The sequence below is a fragment of the Entelurus aequoreus genome, linkage group LG24, assembly GCF_033978785.1.
Source record: "Entelurus aequoreus isolate RoL-2023_Sb linkage group LG24, RoL_Eaeq_v1.1, whole genome shotgun sequence".
Lineage (NCBI taxonomy): Eukaryota > Metazoa > Chordata > Actinopteri > Syngnathiformes > Syngnathidae > Entelurus > Entelurus aequoreus.
The window spans coordinates 17,300,663-17,319,121 of NC_084754.1; the positions used below are offsets into that span (position 1 = coordinate 17,300,663).

At 38.1% G+C, this 18,459-nt stretch overlaps 1 protein-coding gene across 4 annotated transcripts in view; it reads right to left on the reverse strand.

Annotated features, from left to right (window-relative positions):
• hrasb (HRas proto-oncogene, GTPase b) overlaps positions 1 to 18,459 on the reverse strand; it is a 53,218-nt gene that overhangs the window by 19,225 nt on the left and 15,534 nt on the right. Inside the window, exons 2-3 of one of the 4 annotated variants that reach the window (XM_062035900.1) lie at positions 4,791 to 4,857; positions 3,055 to 3,197 (exon numbers count right to left, since the gene is read on the reverse strand). In XM_062035900.1, the coding sequence (XP_061891884.1) occupies positions 3,055 to 3,165 (111 nt within the window). In that variant the 5' untranslated portion in view covers positions 3,166 to 3,197; positions 4,791 to 4,857. Of the gene's footprint in view, positions 1 to 3,054; positions 3,201 to 4,790; positions 4,858 to 18,459 lie in introns of all 4 variants that reach the window. The other 3 variants (XM_062035901.1, XM_062035899.1, XM_062035898.1) reach the window with 3 other exon arrangements.

An 18,459-nucleotide genomic window follows, 5' to 3' on the forward strand; every position in this document is an offset into this window, starting at 1 on the left:
CAGTATTTAAAATAATAAACATTTAGCCATTCAAACATATAATACAGACTAAAACACCCTCAGTGAAGCATAAGAAACACAAAAACATGCAAAATAGTGGGTTTTCTAACAGTGTGTCTATTTATAATTTAAAAAAATACTTGGTCCAAAGTTTTCAGTGTGTGTATAATTCATTTTTGAGCACATTCAACAATACCACGGTAATAATGATAACCGTGATCATTTTGATCACAATAACCGTGTTTTGAAATTTTCATAACGCTACATCCCAACTGTCCTGTTACACGCCTAAATCCAATATGTCTTTTACACTTGGAAGAAAAATAACATATGGACGCAGTTCACCTCTGCCGCAGTTGACAACAAGACGCGTTGCAAACCCTGTGGCTCGATTTTCTACGGTATAAATACAACCAACTTAAAGCACCGTCTTCAGGCTAACCGTCCAGATAACTACGCAACAGTAAGTAGGCCTAAGCTAATATTTCGAAATTACTCATACTGTACTGAATTACCGTTACTTTTAAAGACGGTAGAGCACGTGCAAGACCACTTACTTTACCACTACTTTTGTAGAAGACCATGGGCGAATTTGCCTCGCTAATTTAACAAGCATGATAAACTTACAGTGCACTTTATTCTTTGTCCTTGACACACTGTTCAGCTTTTAATTGCACAACTTGACAACCCAAAAGATCAGATTTGAATTTTTTCAAGCTAACACACGAATAAAGACAGGTATGTGAGATATGTATGTTCTGTTGCTGTATTTAAACGGGACAGTGGCCAGGACGTCAATTGTGCACACCAGTGTTTCCCCTTAATGTAATACAATGTGGCAGGCTGCCACAGCATTTTTATTACCACCACTCCTTGAAAATAAGGGCTTTTTAAAAAAATATAATATATTGTAGCCCCCAGAAAAAATCACACAAAGTTTTTAACTTTAATTACCAATGTTATGATAACAAACAACAGCACAATTCCAACAGGTTTTACCTCCCATTAAAACACTTTTGTCTCCTTGACAACAACGCTTGCTCATTCTCCGCCAATCACCTTTCAGGCACAGACGATGTGTTTGTAAACATGGGAAAAACTAACATCAAATCCAAACCACACAAACATAAAACATTAACATTAGCTGGTCGTTACAATATGAATTGATATATCTAGCCTATTATTTGCGCACTATTGATAAGTGATGTACCGAAAACTTGACCACCAAAAAAAGACTTTGATCAGTGAAAACCGTGCTACCGAAAAAGGATGTAAACAGAACGCACGCCATTGTTTAGATCGTTGTCAGCATGTCTGCAATGTGGACGTGATTTTTATATATATTGCAGATATACGAGCGGACAGCCATCTACAAAATGTGCAAATATTAAGAAGACAGTGGCAGCTTTTAAAAAAAGAAAGTCCAATTTGAGCAACAGTGCGAAGCACGTGTGACGTCATGCTAGCTTCAGCCTCTTTAGTCAGGGACATCGCGGGACAGAAGTACAGTGTCTAAACGCGAGTACATTCTATAATAACACCAGAAAAAGATGCTAGATTTGTTGTTGTTTTAATTTTTAAAAAGTAATTAAAAGTCTGTAAACACTTGAAAAAATGACAACCAAGTACCTTGTACCAAAAGCAGAAACAATTGAAAATATGACAGAATGATTAAAAAATATACAGTTGTGGTCAAAAGTTTACATGAACTTGTAAAGAACATAATGTCATGGCTGTCTTGCGTTTCCAATCATTTCTACAACTCTTATTTTTTTGTGACAAGAGTGATTGGAGCACATACTTGTTGGTCACAAAAACATTCATGAAGTTTGGTTCTTTTATGGATTTATTATCCGTCTACTGAAAATGTGATCAAATCTGCTGGGTCAAAAGTATACATACAGCAATGTCAGATCTGTGCTGAGTTCCTTTTACTTTCCCATTGTCGTGTTTGTAACCGAGTCTAATGACTGCATCACATGAGCCCTATTTCAATGGGCTCAGAGAAGTCAACAGGTGTCGTCAATCATAATCACTCACATGAAGTTAAGAGGCCAAGTCATGAAGCTAATTTAATTTGATTGTAACTTTTCTACATCACCAAAATTGATAATGTATGTTGCTGTGTGTATACTTTTGACCTAGCAGATTTGGTCACAATTTCAGAAACAAACTTCATGAATGTTTTTTGTGACCAACAAGTATGTGCTCCAATCACTCTATCACAAAAAAATAAGAGTTGTAGAAATGATTGGAAATTCAAGACAGCCATGACACTATGTCCTTCACAAGTGTATATAAATTTTTGACCACGACTGTATATGTTAATACTAATTAATAAAAACAGATTTGTGTTAAATGTATACATGTTCTGAGCTTTTTTAAAGAATATCATATCATCATAGCAAATTACTCGATGACGTCATTGTGATCATAACCGCGCCTCCACCGCCACAGGTATCTTGGCAGTTTAGGGGAAATCCTGCACACTCTGTGTAGTTATAAACCATATAGAATAAAACTAGTTGGTTTGTTCATACGACTATTTTAAACATTTTAACATTTGAAAAAATGCTTAATTTCAGCTAAAATAATAACACATAGTAAGGTTAGTGTGAAATGTATTTATTGATACAGTAATGGAGAGCAGGTCTTGTTGTGAATTCAGTTTTTGAGTTGAATTTAGTCGACTAAAACTAAAACCAATTTAGATTACTAAAATCTGAAAAAACTAAAATACATTTTCATCAAAAGACTGATGAAAAACTAAATCAACAACTGCTGTCAAAATTAACACTGCAGCCTTTACTGTTAGCACTAATTGAACATGTGGCTATTAAAACCCTACATGACTGAATGGATGACTCATTTGTTACTATGCACCACAATAATTAGTAATGAAGGAAAAATATTAAAACAGTTATATACTGTATGTATGATGTCATAACTTTGAATATTATTGTCCAACATGGTATATATGATTCTCAGCATCTTGCTACCTTCTCACAGGATTCCAGTGGGAATAATGTGTAAAACATTGAGAAAGAGTTGTACCTCTATGGTGGGGTCATATTCATCCACAAAGTGGTTCTGGATGAGTTGAATGGTGAGTGCACTCTTGCCCACGCCTCCAGCTCCCACCACCACCAGCTTATACTCCGTCATCTTTGCACACAAACACTCCCACGCTGCTGCTGCTGCTTTGGATGAGAAAAGGAAGCAGAGGTGGGCAGCCATTTAGTACAAAGACAAATTGTCAAGTCAATGCACATTAGCTACATTGGGCATTCAAAAGCTTAAACACAGTAGTATCTATGTTCTATGATCAGTGACATTAGGGAGGCAGTTACCACCATTAGTGCCAAGACAGGAGAGTGAGAAAAGAGAGCCAGAACAAGAGAGTAGAAGCTGGGCTTAGGATCCTCACAGGGGAATGTTAAAAATGTGCTGAAGGTACTCAAAAGTTCCACACTCTCCTGCTCATTTTGCGCAGCACAGAAAAATGAGCATGCCAGTGATATACTTCTAGGATTCATGACTGTTGTTATTTGTCAGTGTCAATGTTATGGCAATATCTTATAAATGTATACATTTTAGTTCTGTGAAAGAAGAACATTTGTAATTTGGGATTTGGAGTTTTGATTGATTGAAACTTTTATTAGTAGATTGCACAGTTCAGCACATATTCCGTACAATTGACCACTAAATGGTAACACCCGAATAAGTTTTTCAACTTGTTTAAGTCGGGGTCCACGTAAATCAATTCATGGTAAAAGGAGAACCTTGCTAAAAGATATGAGTTACCCCCAAAAACACTTTAAATAGTGGCCTTGTAGTCCATTCAAATGACAAGCAGGCATGATTGTACATGATGACTCAAGTGGTAGGAGTACAAGAAGTTTCCAATGTTGAGGTCTATCAAGATTACATCAAATACAAGTTAAGACTAGTGAGACTAAATCCACGGCCAACCACAGTCACTGTCTGCTAGAGGCCCATAGCAACCACAGTAACTGCCTATGGTTACAGTCACCATTTGACATCATAAGGACGATAAAGAGTGACAAGGCGATGCCATCATGGGAAAATTGTCTCACAAAACCTTAGGAGAGGAAAATCACTGAGATCCTTTCAACTTGTCAGAGTGTAGCAGCTTCTGTTCGACAGCATTACATTAAGGACCAGGTCGAGGTCTAAAACACCAATGACTGGCTGCTAGCCAATCACAGGGCCCTTACAAACAACCATTCAGACTCACATTCACACCATTTCAAAACTCTTGATCCCTGTGAGGGTGACATGCTAACCACGAACATAGTGTAACCATATGAACACAGTTCAAACACACAAACTGGTCCAGGTCCAAAATGCCCAAGATTAGTTGCTAATCAATCACAGGGCACTTACAAAACACCATTCAGACTCACAGTCATACCATTTCAAAACTCTTGATCTCCTGTGAGGGTGACGTGCGAACCACGAACACAGTTTAAACATATGAAGAAACACAAACAGGTCCAGGTCCAAAATGCCCAAGATTAGTTGCTAGACAATCCCAGGGCACTTACAACCATTCAGACTCACTTTCGCACCAATTGATTCGCACCAACTCTCTAATTCTGTGAGGGCGACGTACTAACCCCGAACACAGTTCAAACACACAAGCACAGAAATATGGTGAAAATTGCTGTAACACACTCTTACTCACAAATGGAAAAAAAGGGATCATATCTGTATCAAATAAATTATTGTCAGAACTGGCTCAGAAGAGTACGGAGTTAAAGTTTGACCTGAAGTTGTGTCACTATGTGTTTATCGATGGGATTCCACTGCTGACACACTGAGTTGTTTCCAATCCTGAAAAAATAAGGACATTTTCTGATCAGTTGACAATTCCCATGGATAAACACTGGTGAGAAACCACACCTATCAGCTCTGCTCTTTTAATGTCTTTAATGTCCTTTGTGTTCTTTGCTGTTTCCCTCTTGCACACATGTTTATGTTAGCAATGGCTATGAAGTTTTTTTTTCTTTCCTTGGCCTCAATCTGGACCCCCTCTCCAGGGGCCCAGGCTTAGACTGAATATTTTTTTTCTCGTACCCCTCCCCCTCAGCGTTTACATGTTTCTCACCTTTTTTGTAAAGGGGCGCCGGAAGTTGGCAGACCCGTCAGCGATCCTATTCTGTCTCCCTGTAATGTTTGTCTGCTCTTGGATGGAATGCCCATCCATCCATTTCCTACCGCTTGTCCCTTTCGGGGTCGCGGGGAGTGCTGGAGCCTACCTCAGCTGCATTCGGGCGGGAGGCGGGGTACACCCTGGACAAGTCGCCACCTCATCGCAGGGCCAACACAGATAGACAGACAACATTCACACTCACATTCACACACTAGGGCCAATTTAGTGTTGCCAATCAGCCTATCCCCAGGTGCATGTTTTTGGAGGTGGGAGGAAGCCGGAGTACCCGGAGGGAACCCACGCAGTCACGGGGAGAACATTCAAAATCCACACAGTCCACACGGGATTGAACTCAGGACCTTCGTATTGTGAGGCACATGCACTAACCCCTGTTCCACCGTGCTGCCCCCCAGAAATGATGATTATCAATATATTGAATGGAATGAAAATCTTAATTTCCCCTCTGGGATTATTAAAGTATTTCTGATTCTGATTCTGATTCACTTTACAGCACTGAAGACAAACAGAAACTTTCATAACTCTGGTTGACCATCCCTTCTTTTGAATTAATAATCAACAGTGTTTCCCACACATTCATTTATTTGTGGCGGCCCGCCACGAAAGAATTACGTCCGCCACAAATAGATTTTTTTTAATTTTTTGTCCTGTCCAGCTTCTCAGGCAAATCATATAGTTGATGTAGATGCCCATATAGGCTGTTCAGATTTACTTTACAAAAGAGAAGTGTAGGATACTTCTCTTGTTGCCTTATTTGTATTTGACCACTACTGTTTTCTGTTTATTTGTTACTGACTGTGGCAGGACACCTCTGCCTCTGTTTCACTTTATGTTGCTGGTAAATAATATGGTTGTAGTAGTAGGCTAAAGTTAAATTATTTAGTATGCACTAATTAAAGGGGCAGAGCTTTAAGAGACATTTTAGCTTTTATATTTTATAAGATATATTTTTTGTAAGAACCACAATTAATAAATATATTTCAGTGAATAACTTATTGTTCAAATCTGTATATAAATATGTACATAAAGTGTTGTAATTATATTGTAAAATGGATGGATGGATGGATGGATGGATGGACGTTTAAAACAAAACTGTTATTAATTAGTAAGTATACACTTTTTGAGCCTTTTTAGAGAAAATCATATCATTGTAGTAAATTATGCAAATTACTCGAGTGATGTCATGGTGACCACGCCCATAGCCACGCCCCCACCGCCACAGGTATCTTGGCAGTTTATGGGAAACACTGATCAATGTATTGTACAGAAAATGATTAAGATGAATGAATTGATAAATGTACAGAGGGGAATTATTTATTGAGGCCGAGATGTGAGACAAAGAAAAGCACATCCAAATTGTAAAACTTCAAAAGCATTCAGTTCCACTCTACACGGTAAAACTACATAGGTTGTTGTTTTAAGAGGAATATATTCAATAGATGAACACTATTAAATTTGTATAATGCCATTTTGATTTATTGATGAAATGTTTAAGGTTACAATAGCTGAAAACAAGCATCAATGTCTTAGCCAGATATACACTTGGAGCAGCAGCTATATTAACTTCCTCAAACCTAATCAAGTTGGCTGTACAAACAACATTTTTAGAAATCATAAGAAGTCGCAAAGTTAAACATTTTTTAAAAATTCAATGTTCCTATGTGAGGGTAAAATGGAAATAAGTAACCAGCACCATTTGTATTTGAGTATATCAATGTGCACTATATGAGATTTACTGCATGGGGGCAGCTATGGTAAGGGCAACTAAATCATGGCCTGGAACTGAAGGGCCAACGGTTGCATAGTTTGTTGTTTATTACTCAATGATTTATGATTAATTAATTGCATGTACCCCTCTATAAAAATACATGTATAATCTTAATATGGCTCTTTTGTTAGACACAACTGGTGTGAACATCAACTTAACTTAAAATAATATAGGAGGGCACAATGATTAGCACACGTGCAGTCAATCATTGCCTCAAAGTGGATTGTCTGTAATAACCTCAGCATTGGCGTTGTTAGGCCTATTTTAGGGGGGCTCAAGCCCCCCTAAAATGTTCTTAAGCCCCCTAAATATTTTGGTGTTAAAAAAATAAAACAAAAAAAAAACTTTTTTTTTTTTTTACAAATACATGCCGACATATTCATTATAAAGTGGCCCGAATATGAGTTTAAATAAATAATCATATAACCTGTCATTATTCACTCAGCCCTTTTAGTGTGTCGGTATCCAATCCATTCCACTTGTTCATATAGAAAATGCCCACATCACTCAAAATCCAGTCCGCATTTTCTATGCGACCTTGCTTGCGGTCCTGCAGGTGTACGAAGCACATTAGCACACAGCACTGCAGAACAAGAACCTTGTGTCTGCAATTGTAAATAATTTAGTTTATAAGTTTTGTGTTTCTTGTAGAATCTATATAAAGTAATATACATTAACCTATTGTTAAAATAATGAAAAAAACATAATATATTTGTTTTATTGTATTGTTACATTAATAGCTGTTGTATTATTATAGGATGGCTTGTTAAACATTTCATAGGATTTTCAGAGGGTGGAAAAACCAAGACATTTAATGTAAAATGAATAAATACATAAAAAGAAAAAGAAAAAAAATGGTTAAAAGCCATCGTCCCGGGGAGCATTTAATTTCGTCCCGTGCATTTTTTTTTACCGTCCCCGGGACGACGGGACTACGTTAATCTCAAGCCCTGGAAGTTACATTTTATTGTTTGCATTATTTGTTTCAGCATTGCACTTTGAAGATGGTCCCTCAGCTCTTTGACAGCTTTGGCTCTTTATCAGATCAGCAGACGGACTCTAAGTCTTTCTTACTTACAGTATATATAAACCTTTCTCATTTCTATTCAGACTTCCATATATATTTAATTTCCTTAACGGCTTGCCATAATTGTTATATATATAAATATATTATATATAAGCCAAATTATCCCGATCCAGATATTACTTTAATTCAAGTAATTAAGTAATATTTCCAGGGCTTGAATTTACAACAATTTTAGTCACATATGTGCCCAAAATGTAATCTGTGCAACTTCAAATATTTGGGAACAAACAATTATTGTATTGTGAGCTAAAGTGGTGGCATTAGCCTCTATGTTGTGAATGAATAACATAGAGGCTAATGCCATGACTTTCATTGTGTTTCAGTGTATCTTGAAGGATAATGCAAGTCATTGTTTTGCTGTTGATGCTGTAAACAAAATGTCACTGTGCAAACCCATGTTTGTTGTTGTACTGAACACAGATTGAAAATAAACCCACTAAAATAATAATAATAACAATGAATAATTTCTAAGTCTTTGTTAGCCGTTTGTGAAGTTTTGTGCTTGTGCGCTACGTTCGCTCGCATCCTGTGCATCTCCTGGGGGCTAAGCCCCCCCTGTCCTTAAAAGCTAATGACGCCCCTGAACCTCAGTGTGCGATTGTTTTCAAGTCACGGCAGGCTGAGATTAGCAATGCCTTGCCCAATGACATTAATGATTGACTAAAAGGCAGACTCTATAACTAAGGACGTAGGCATTGGGCAGCAGCAATAGGTCCTCACATCATGAAACGTGTTGCTGGGCCTTGCATGAACCAGTGGCCCTGAGCAATGTCAGCCAAGGCCTCCTTGTAAACTCTGCAATGTTGCTAAACATCATACTCAAACATAACAGGAATTGTTCCATTGTTTAAACTTGCATGTTGCTAATTTACTTTTTAATAAGTGAAGCTAAAAACTCAAACTCAAAATTCTACAGCCAGACCAACTCTATTAACTGGTACATTCTTTGGAGAGCAGCTAAAGGCCTGGATAACCACAAATACAATTGAAGTAGATAATCACAAGCTGTTTTGCCGAAAGAAAAAAATATTATTTCGAAAGCTTTTTCTCAAAATACGTTTTATCTCGCATGGTGCAGATAAGATAAAACCAGGATGGGCAAAACCCAGAATGAGTGCTGGAGGCAATCTTATGGCACGGGGATGTCTGGCTAGCAATAAAACTGGGTCACCAATAGTAATTGCTGATATGCCTTCTAAAAAAACGAGAAGCTGTGTCTGGATGATCGTGGACATATACAGGACCCACAGATGATGGGTCAACTTCAGGATAGTGAAGGGGTTAAGTAAAGGTTTTGTCTAATTTAGAGAGGAGGAACGGATTACTTGAATCCTTTTGTGTCAACAATAATAAATATCTTAGGCACAATTTAAGTGGTGACAAAATCTATACTTACATGAATGATTAATTAAAAAACCAACAAGCAATAACAAATAACCTATTAAATTTGGTGCAGATGACGTGTACTGTAGACTGAGGACATTTGCACTTGCATTGGGGGCAAGTGGGGCAGTGAGCCAGCCGAACCAGGTAATGGAACTGGGGGAAAAATTGTCTGCTTTGCGAAGGCATATACTTCAGTCAGTACGTGTCCATGCACTAAATTTGTCTGAATTCTCAAATATTTTGGCACTAATTAATCATCCTACAACCCATTAAAACAGCTTTATCCGATCATGTTCAGTTTTTGAAAAGTCAGACTAACACACTTGGATTATGCGATTGAAAACCAGATCTCTCGAGCAGGTGTGTGCTACCGGAGGAGAATCTTTGTATGGTGCATGCACCATTCTCAACGCACGGGATACAACCCGGAAGAAGATATAATGAAAAAATTGGCAAAAACTGGAATGTAGAGGAGAATATTTATTTGCTTCACAAATTTAAAAAAATATTTTAAAGTGCATCAATTGGAGAAACACAGAAAAAGCGATTTATTTAAGATAGCTAAGGAAATGGAGAATTTCTGCTTCATACGGACTCCCGAATGAAATACGAATGAAATGAAAGAATGAAGCAGGTATTATCAATTACAAGCCAAATAATATAATTATTCACGATGCATTTGTGCACTCCAAACTGGTTAGCAAAAACTCTGTATTCCACACAACTGACAAGCTTTTACACAACAAAAGCAACCCTCATTTTGAAAGGTGTCAACTGAAGCACAAACGGTCTTTTCCTTTGGATTGAAAACTCCTTCCATCAATCCACAGAGTTTATTGAATGAACTCAGAGACATTCAAAAGCTTTGTTTACATAATTCTCTGTCCGAAAAAATTATTCGAAAAAATTTTCTCCTGCCAGTCATTCTTTGCTTGAGAGTTGAAGCCGCTCTAGGACATTTTTGGTAGTAGTGTCATGTTTGTAGCGCAATCTAAGATACTTTCTTGATGCTGTCTAGTATCTAAAATCAGCATAGCCATTAGAGACGTACGGAAGTGTGCGGAAGGCACACGGCATATGACCAATAGTCACATTAGATGGGGAGTGTGCATGAACACTGGGACTTCACATGTAGGTGTAAAAAAAGCAAAAAAAACGAACAATTTGAGATATCAGACTAATTTAGTGCATGGAGATGTAGTGACTGCCAACTACAGCAGTGGTCCCCAACCTTTTTTGCATCACAGACCGGTTTAATGTAGGCATTATTTTCAAGTACTGGCTTTCCACTTGTGGCAGATAAATACTGCAAAAATTAGTGCATGAAAAATACAACTCACTATAACGCTGAATTAGTGTGAGCCCTGGGCTTGTTTATTTGCAATGAGATCCCCAGCAGGTTACACTGCAGATGAAAATCAGCCTTTGGCTATAATATGTCACATTTATATTTTATATGTTTATTAATGTGCATTGTATCATGTCACAAAGTTATAACAAATGGCAACTTCCTATGAGGAGTTTTATTGTACATCTTTAAACAAGCTTATTGGTGTGTTGAGAGGGACACGTGAAAGTTAAGTCAGAGAAAATGCAGTCATTTATAAATTATTTAATGTTTCTCTGCGGCCCTGTAGCAAATGCGTCACGGACCGGTACCGGTCCCTGACCTGTGGTTGGGGACCCCTGACCTACAGGACACATGCAGAACAGTATTGCATAGTTCAGCCTATTTTTTTTTTTAATCAAACAAGTCGGACTAATTAGGACTGTTTAAAAATCTGTGCTTTACCATGTGGCATTCTAAATCAACGATGCCTTTATTTATTGACCTTTCAGGAAAATAAGCTACAATGGTGAATTAAAATTATAAAAAAACATGTCCTTCCCTAACTGTTGGAAGCATTTACAAAATATTGTCAGAGGTACACTATCAATTAAAACTGGAAGTAGCTCTTCCAAGATTTTGGATTGTACAACCCAATGTACAAAAAAAAGTGAAATATAGAGCAGACTTGAACCTGAAACAAAAAACAGTGGCACTGTATGTAAACTCAACAAACACATACATTTGACACTAATCGAAGCACACACCTGCCAAAAGGATGTAACAGACAGTTTAAATTGCAAATTCAACAGAGCAATGCCTGCTGCTGGAAGATTGGAGGCAGGAAATCAGACAGCCTTGCTATCTCCTCTCAAACTAGGCCATGTCAGCGGCTGATAAATAATCCACACACACATTGAGATAAATAAAAACATCATGTTTCGAGATGTGGTCGCTCTCTTCAAGACACTTATGAGTATGAGCTTATATTGAGCTGTTGTACTACTAACGGGATAATGAAAACTCCACAATAAATGACAATTAACAGTGAACATCACTTATATAACATATTTCATTATACAGAGGAAAAAGCATTGAGTTATTTGATCACAAACCTGTCCAAATTGTGGTTGTTCTCTTGAAAGTTATTGTTTCTAGTTTCCTCTGCTATTGAATTGACAAACAATCTGTGATCTAAAACAACCATATAACACATGATGAACTAGAAGATGTCACAGACAAACTGACTAATAGTGAGTGACACAGACTGTAACACAGAGCCATCTGAACACATGCAGCATGCTTATTTCCTGAAAGGTTAAAGGACAACTGTGCTTTTTTTGGAATTTTGCCTATCTTTCACTATCATTATGAAAGACATGACGACGGATGTGTTTAAAAAAAAAAAAAAAAAAGTCTGCATACAGCAGAGCCAATGAGAGGTCCTCTATTCTGCCCATAAAACCCAATAAAGAACCATGCAAAAAGTGTCAACAATACTCAATTTAAATTCTGTCACTTGAATATTAACCAAGTATTAGTGGTATTGTTATTATAAGCGCTAACACACACAAAACGTGTGCCTATACTGGCAATATCAATCAATCTATAAAAGTTTACTTATATAGCCCTTAATCACAAATGTCTCTAAGGGCTGCACAAGCCACAACGACAAATCATGTCTCTCACCTGGATAGTAGAAGGATGAGGACGTAATCCGTATTATTTTCTGGCGCATTTAAAAATCTATTAAAACACATCAGCAATTAAAACATATCTTATGTGGTACTGTCACAATTCAAATTGCAAAAAAATTAAAAGTGAAAAAATAAAATATTTGAACCCACAATTAGTAGGACCTATTCCATGCAGTATAAGCCAGTAGTACACCTCGTCGTTGGCTTATTCGAGTGGAAATGGCGAGCATTTAATCGCCAGAACAGTTGAGCTAGCTTCCGGAGTTGGCCAACATTGTCTCACAAGATGTAGTTACTCTTTAAATATCCTTCTTGAAAATGGCCTTGCAAATATATATCTGCCACCTAATCAACGTTTTGTTCTCCTTCTCTGCTATCCCGATCTGGCTACCGCGCAACACTTCCCGCTTCCTGCTGAATTGAAACTTGTGAATGGATACTCACTTTGGAATGACAAGTGTGTATCCAATCACAGTCTCGTTAACATCAGGCTACTTGGATAGGCTACTGTCAACAATTTGTGATCCGATTGGCTATCGCAACTGTTTCTCAACTCTATGTGTTCTCAAATTCATCCGCTAACGATCCCGATGAGTATCCAATCACAAGATGTGTAAATGTCCCATTCAACCTTAGGCCAGCTAGAAGGCCTTACTGACAACAACTCGTGATCTGATTGGCTATCGCAACTGTCTATCACTGTATGTCCCAGATCGCTTACAGTGCGACAGATGAAGGCCTCTTGACAGATTTCGTCCAGCATGGCAACATAAGCTAGCTGAATTCTGATTGGATACAAATTAAAACTAAAAACAACAGCACTGGAACGAGCATAATATGACATGAAGAATATATGAATACTTTTAGATATTTAGGGAAAGTAAATAAAAAAAATATCTTATCTTTAATTATGATCATGATTTCTGGTTATGTTAGGCCAGCAGAGAAGGCCCTGATGGCCCTGACGGCACACCATTGCTATTTTGGCTGGCTTGATTAAATTAGTTTGCTTGTCGGCGATATAAACATTTAAAAAGCAGTCTCCGCTGCATTACAAATAAAGCACTTTCACATCCCGCAGCAGCTAAAGTGCAATTGCGGCTCATCTCGAAGCCCCGTAATAGGCCACCGCCCACGCCAGAGGCCATTGTCAATGGCCACAGAGCTCCATGACCACGTAGACCTCCCCGCCGCGGGACATTAACAAAGTCTTACCGGGCTGCTGTAGCCAGTCGCCTCGTTTCATTTCCATGCAGTCCGCCGCGTGTGTTAAATACCGCACTGCTGTTAATAAATGGCGACAGGTGTGGATGCCTGCACAAAACGCTGTTTTGCTCGTCTCTCTGCAGTCCCACTAGAAGGACTAAGGACTAGCCATCGAGCTAAATAAAGTCTGGAGACACTTTTCCGTCGAGTTCCAACAACGGTGAGACCTGCTCCCCATTAGAATGTATGACCCTCTGCATCTGCACAAGCGTATGAATCCAGGAAATGCGGAAATGTAATTTTACATTGAAGGACTTTTTCAAATGAGTACAATCGTCACACTAAATAGCGCTATATTTTTATATTTTGTCTTTTACAAAGCATGTTTTACACTACAAATGATTGTCATTTTTATGGCCCCCCCAAAAAACAAAACTGGATAAAGGTATCGAAAAACTGAAATTTTATCGGAAAACGATAAAATGTCAGTAGTAGTAATGAACAAAAACACAAAGATTTGTATTCAAATACATAAATAACGTTTATTTTATTAGACTATTTCCTTTCAATGTCATGTACTCTCTGCTGTTTGTCTGTCCACTATTGTGTTGTATTAAGGATGATTAGTGATGTGCATTTGGAGAGAGTGAAAATTTGTTAAAAAAATTGCAGGGTCATAAAAAATGTTTTTTTTTTATAAAGTCTAATCAACCAAAAAGTGTATGTCCCTTTTGCTGAAGACCACTGATCTAGATCACAACTAAGTGTAATGTAGATTAGATAAAACAAAGGTAGGCTTGGGCTAATTAAAAGTTTTGCCAGGGTGTACCCCGCCTACCGCCCGAATGCAGCCGACACTAGGCTCCAGCACCCCCCGCTACCCCGAAAGGGACAAGCGGTAGAAAATGGATGGATTTTGAGAGTATACCCTTTGAAATACAATAAACGTGTATTTCTTGTATACTTTAACATTGTAATTGGAATGTAAACTTTTAAATCTCCAAGTTAAATAAAACAAACAAATAAAAACATTTTGCATGTGAATAAAAATCACAACCAACAAAAATAAAATGTCTGTCTCCGTTAAGAGGAGGCGGGGGATCCTCAAATATACACAACCAAATAAAACAATTGGGCTAAATAAAGTATTGACAAACAAAGTCGCACTTCGATATTGAACATGTAGGCAGAGGTCCAGTTGAACATTACTGAACTATCAAGTTAGGACCTTTTTAAACACTAAACACCACAGTATAAGCAGATGTTTTACCAGGCCTTAGGCACAAAAAACTTAAGTCTAGCAGATTCCGAGCAAAGAACACCACAATGACATGACAACATGACAAATGCCTGTCAAAACTTTGCAGTTTTTTTTTTTAAATGCTAGTTTCTCAACAGTATTAAGTTGAGTTAATATTATTCACTTTCTGTGAGCCCATAATATTCTGCGCTGTTTCGGTTGCACTGACCTTGTTCACCAAACATCTCAGTGAGTGAGGACTGTCGGGACAAAAGCTCTACATCTTCATGTGCACATTTTTTTTTACCAGTCGGGTGGTTGTGTTTCAAGTGGGCATGTAAGTTTGTGTTGGATTTTTTGGTTGACACTACTCTCAGCACATTCGGCAAACTATCTCCTCAGTGTTGATAGGCTCATCTTGTTCCTAAGGTTGAAAACGAAATATTCCCATACTGGTGTGGAGGCGTTAGGTTTTGCTATCATCTTTTTTCTCCATATTTCTACCATTGCTACTGTGTTTGTCACGCTAACTTGATGCACCCGACTTTCCGCACAAAGACAAAGAGTCAAAGACACTTAATGACGGATAAGATGCTTCACACAAATCCTTTCATTCATATATACATGATATATGGTACAGCACAAACGCGTGCAGCTGCTGAAACCGATGAAAAGAGTGAATACTCTTGAAGCCCGGTGATTATGAAGGCTGGCAAAGTTATCAAGTTAATTTTCCTTTATCGTTTGATTAATTGACTTATCGAATTTCGGCCAAGGCCTAATCACAGGTCCCCTGGCTTGAAGCTTTAAATACTGATTGCTCTAAAGAGTACTGTACGGTGCCTATGTACTGGCATCAGATATTGCTTAAACATCTTTTTTTTCCACATAAGACAGTTGTCTTTGAAGGATTGAACAAAATAAATATTTGTGACCTTGTAACAGTGTATGGCGGTGGAAGCTTGGTGGCCCTGCAAAAAAACACAATTGCTTCCCTTTGCTGGAATGATAATATACGTATAATTGCAAATATTTATGCGTTATGTCATACACGCCTTTAAGAATATGTAATGCATCCTGCATTATATCATATATCATTATTTTCAGGTGATTGACGGAAAACATTGCACTTTTGTTGCATGTATGTTGTAAGACGATACAATGAGTTCATGCATACTTTTGCCTGTTCTCAACTTCAAGCCTATTTGTTGAACTGACACACTATGGTAAAAGTACTTGTACACTGTGACTTGTGATTTGTGTACCATAAGAACAATTGGCCACATTTGCCCCTGAATTATTCACATACAATTTTGTTTATTGGGCAATCACGTCTCTAAAAGCCTGCAGTGCACCTCACAAAATCTGTGCGAGCCTTCCTTCCGCTAACAGTACGTCTGTGTTTGGAGTTATTTATAACTTGCCACCTCCATCTTGGGAAATTAACAGTTGGTTTTGAAACCCTAGACCCCCTGCCTAAGCCAAGAGGATAATCTTACATGACAGTTTAAGGAGGGTGCTAGTGAAGTTAAATGATGGGGACAAAGTCTTAAAGTGAGGAAAAAAAGAGGGCAATTCTTTGGAGAAGTCAAGATATCAGCACTGCTGATGGTCATTGTGGCCAAAAAGCTATGTCACGCTAATTGCTGCCTCTTGCGATATCGATATAGGTCTCAAAATATTCTTTGGCATATAAATTATGATACAACCATTTCAAAACAGGTTACAAAGGCTTCTCCTTCGGCTGCTGACGTGTGGTAATGTACTGCGTCATTTCCATTTTTTTTATGCGTACTGATGGAACGAGCTGTCGACGCAACAGTACGCAGAGTGTAGTTGCTCTGTGTAGTTGTATTATTTTCTCTATAGCGGACCTGGGCAATTATTTTGACTCGGGGGCCACATTAAGAGAAAAAAATGTGCCTGGGAGCCAGTGTATAATTTTCTCGGAAATGAAAACTAGTGGTGGTCGACCAAGCTAAGACGGCTGTTGTACAGCAAGCAAAGCGTAAACTATCTGAGTAAAAAAGAGGCTTAAATCTTCCTGCAAAAAGCAGATGCGAGCAAAAAAAATCTAACTATGCAATGGAATAGATCCCTATACTTTATCAAAAAAAAAGATTTGTCGAATGATATCAAGGATTATACGTCGGTCGCGTTCTCAGACATATCAAACTATTGTGCTCCAGACACCATTCTACACGACAAAACAGATGGAAACTTGGAAAAGCATGGAGGTCTAAAACTTCTGCTGGGTCAAGGAAATTGGTATCAAGACTCTAGCGGATAAATCATGCCTCGTTTTTGCTTAGGTAAGGATGCATTTCAAGATTTACCTTTTGTGTCTACTGATGTTTGTTGCTGTTGCACACGCTGTTTACAAGTGGCGTGTTTTACCCTGTCGTTATCAAAATATAACTACAGATGTCAACATTGTGTATGTGCTGAAAGTTTCATTTATGATTGTTGCATTTGGTAAAAACTTAACTCTTTTAGGTTTTGCTGACATTTGCTTTCTTTAGACTCGTTGAGTTGGTGCTTTTTGAAACACTCGTAGCAAACGTGTTTAAAAACTACAAATAATATCATGATAATACTTAAATTGGGAAATAATAACCGTTAAATGTATATCAAACAAACCTTGAATGGAGTGATCACTGCAAACCCAGGCATTCTTCGACACTGCTCCCTTGGACTGGAGTGTGTGCTGCATGCTTTGCTCGTCATTTCGTAAAATCTTGCACTTTCCTCTCTTTTTAATGACATTTCGAGGAACTCTGAAGAAACGTTTATCCTTTTTGTGATTTGAACGATTTGTACAGCCAAAAACAACATAAGCATAGAGCATTTTTTTCTTCGAGAAAGGCTAAATGACGCCTATTACCCATTGAAAACAAAGCTAGCTTGACCACCACGCGTATTCATTGGGTGGGACATGAGCCAGACGTGAGCCAGACAGCTATACCGGTATACCGCCCAGTCCTAGTGTGTCGTAGGTTTGTTCACCAAACACGAAGTGAGTGTGGACTGTCGAGTGGTTGTGTTTCAAGTGGGCGTGCAAGTTTGTTGTAGTTGCACATATTCGGCAAACTGGTTACTCAGTGTTGATAAGCTCATCTTGTTTCAAAAGTTTAAACTGAAATATTCCCACACTGGTGCAGTGGCATTTGGTTTTGTGATAATTTTGTCGAGGTGAGCTGCTACATGCTAACTAGTTGCACTGTGTGATGCTAGCAGGCCAGCGCCCCGCGTCACCGCTCAATGAGTCAAAGACACTTAATGAGGACAAGAGAATTCACCCACTTCTTTTCAATCCACTATGGCACAAACGTGCATAGCTACTGAAAGTGACAACAAGCGTGAATGGTCTTGAAGCATGCACATGGCGGTTTATCGACGCTGGAAAACTTACCGACTTAATCTTTAATTATCGTTGATTAATTGACTTAACGAATATTGGCCGAGGCCTAAAAAAAAAAAACAGTACAAGAATAGTCATATTTCTCAGTATACATTCTGCTGTCCTTTTAAGTGCTCAATTGGTAAAATAATCC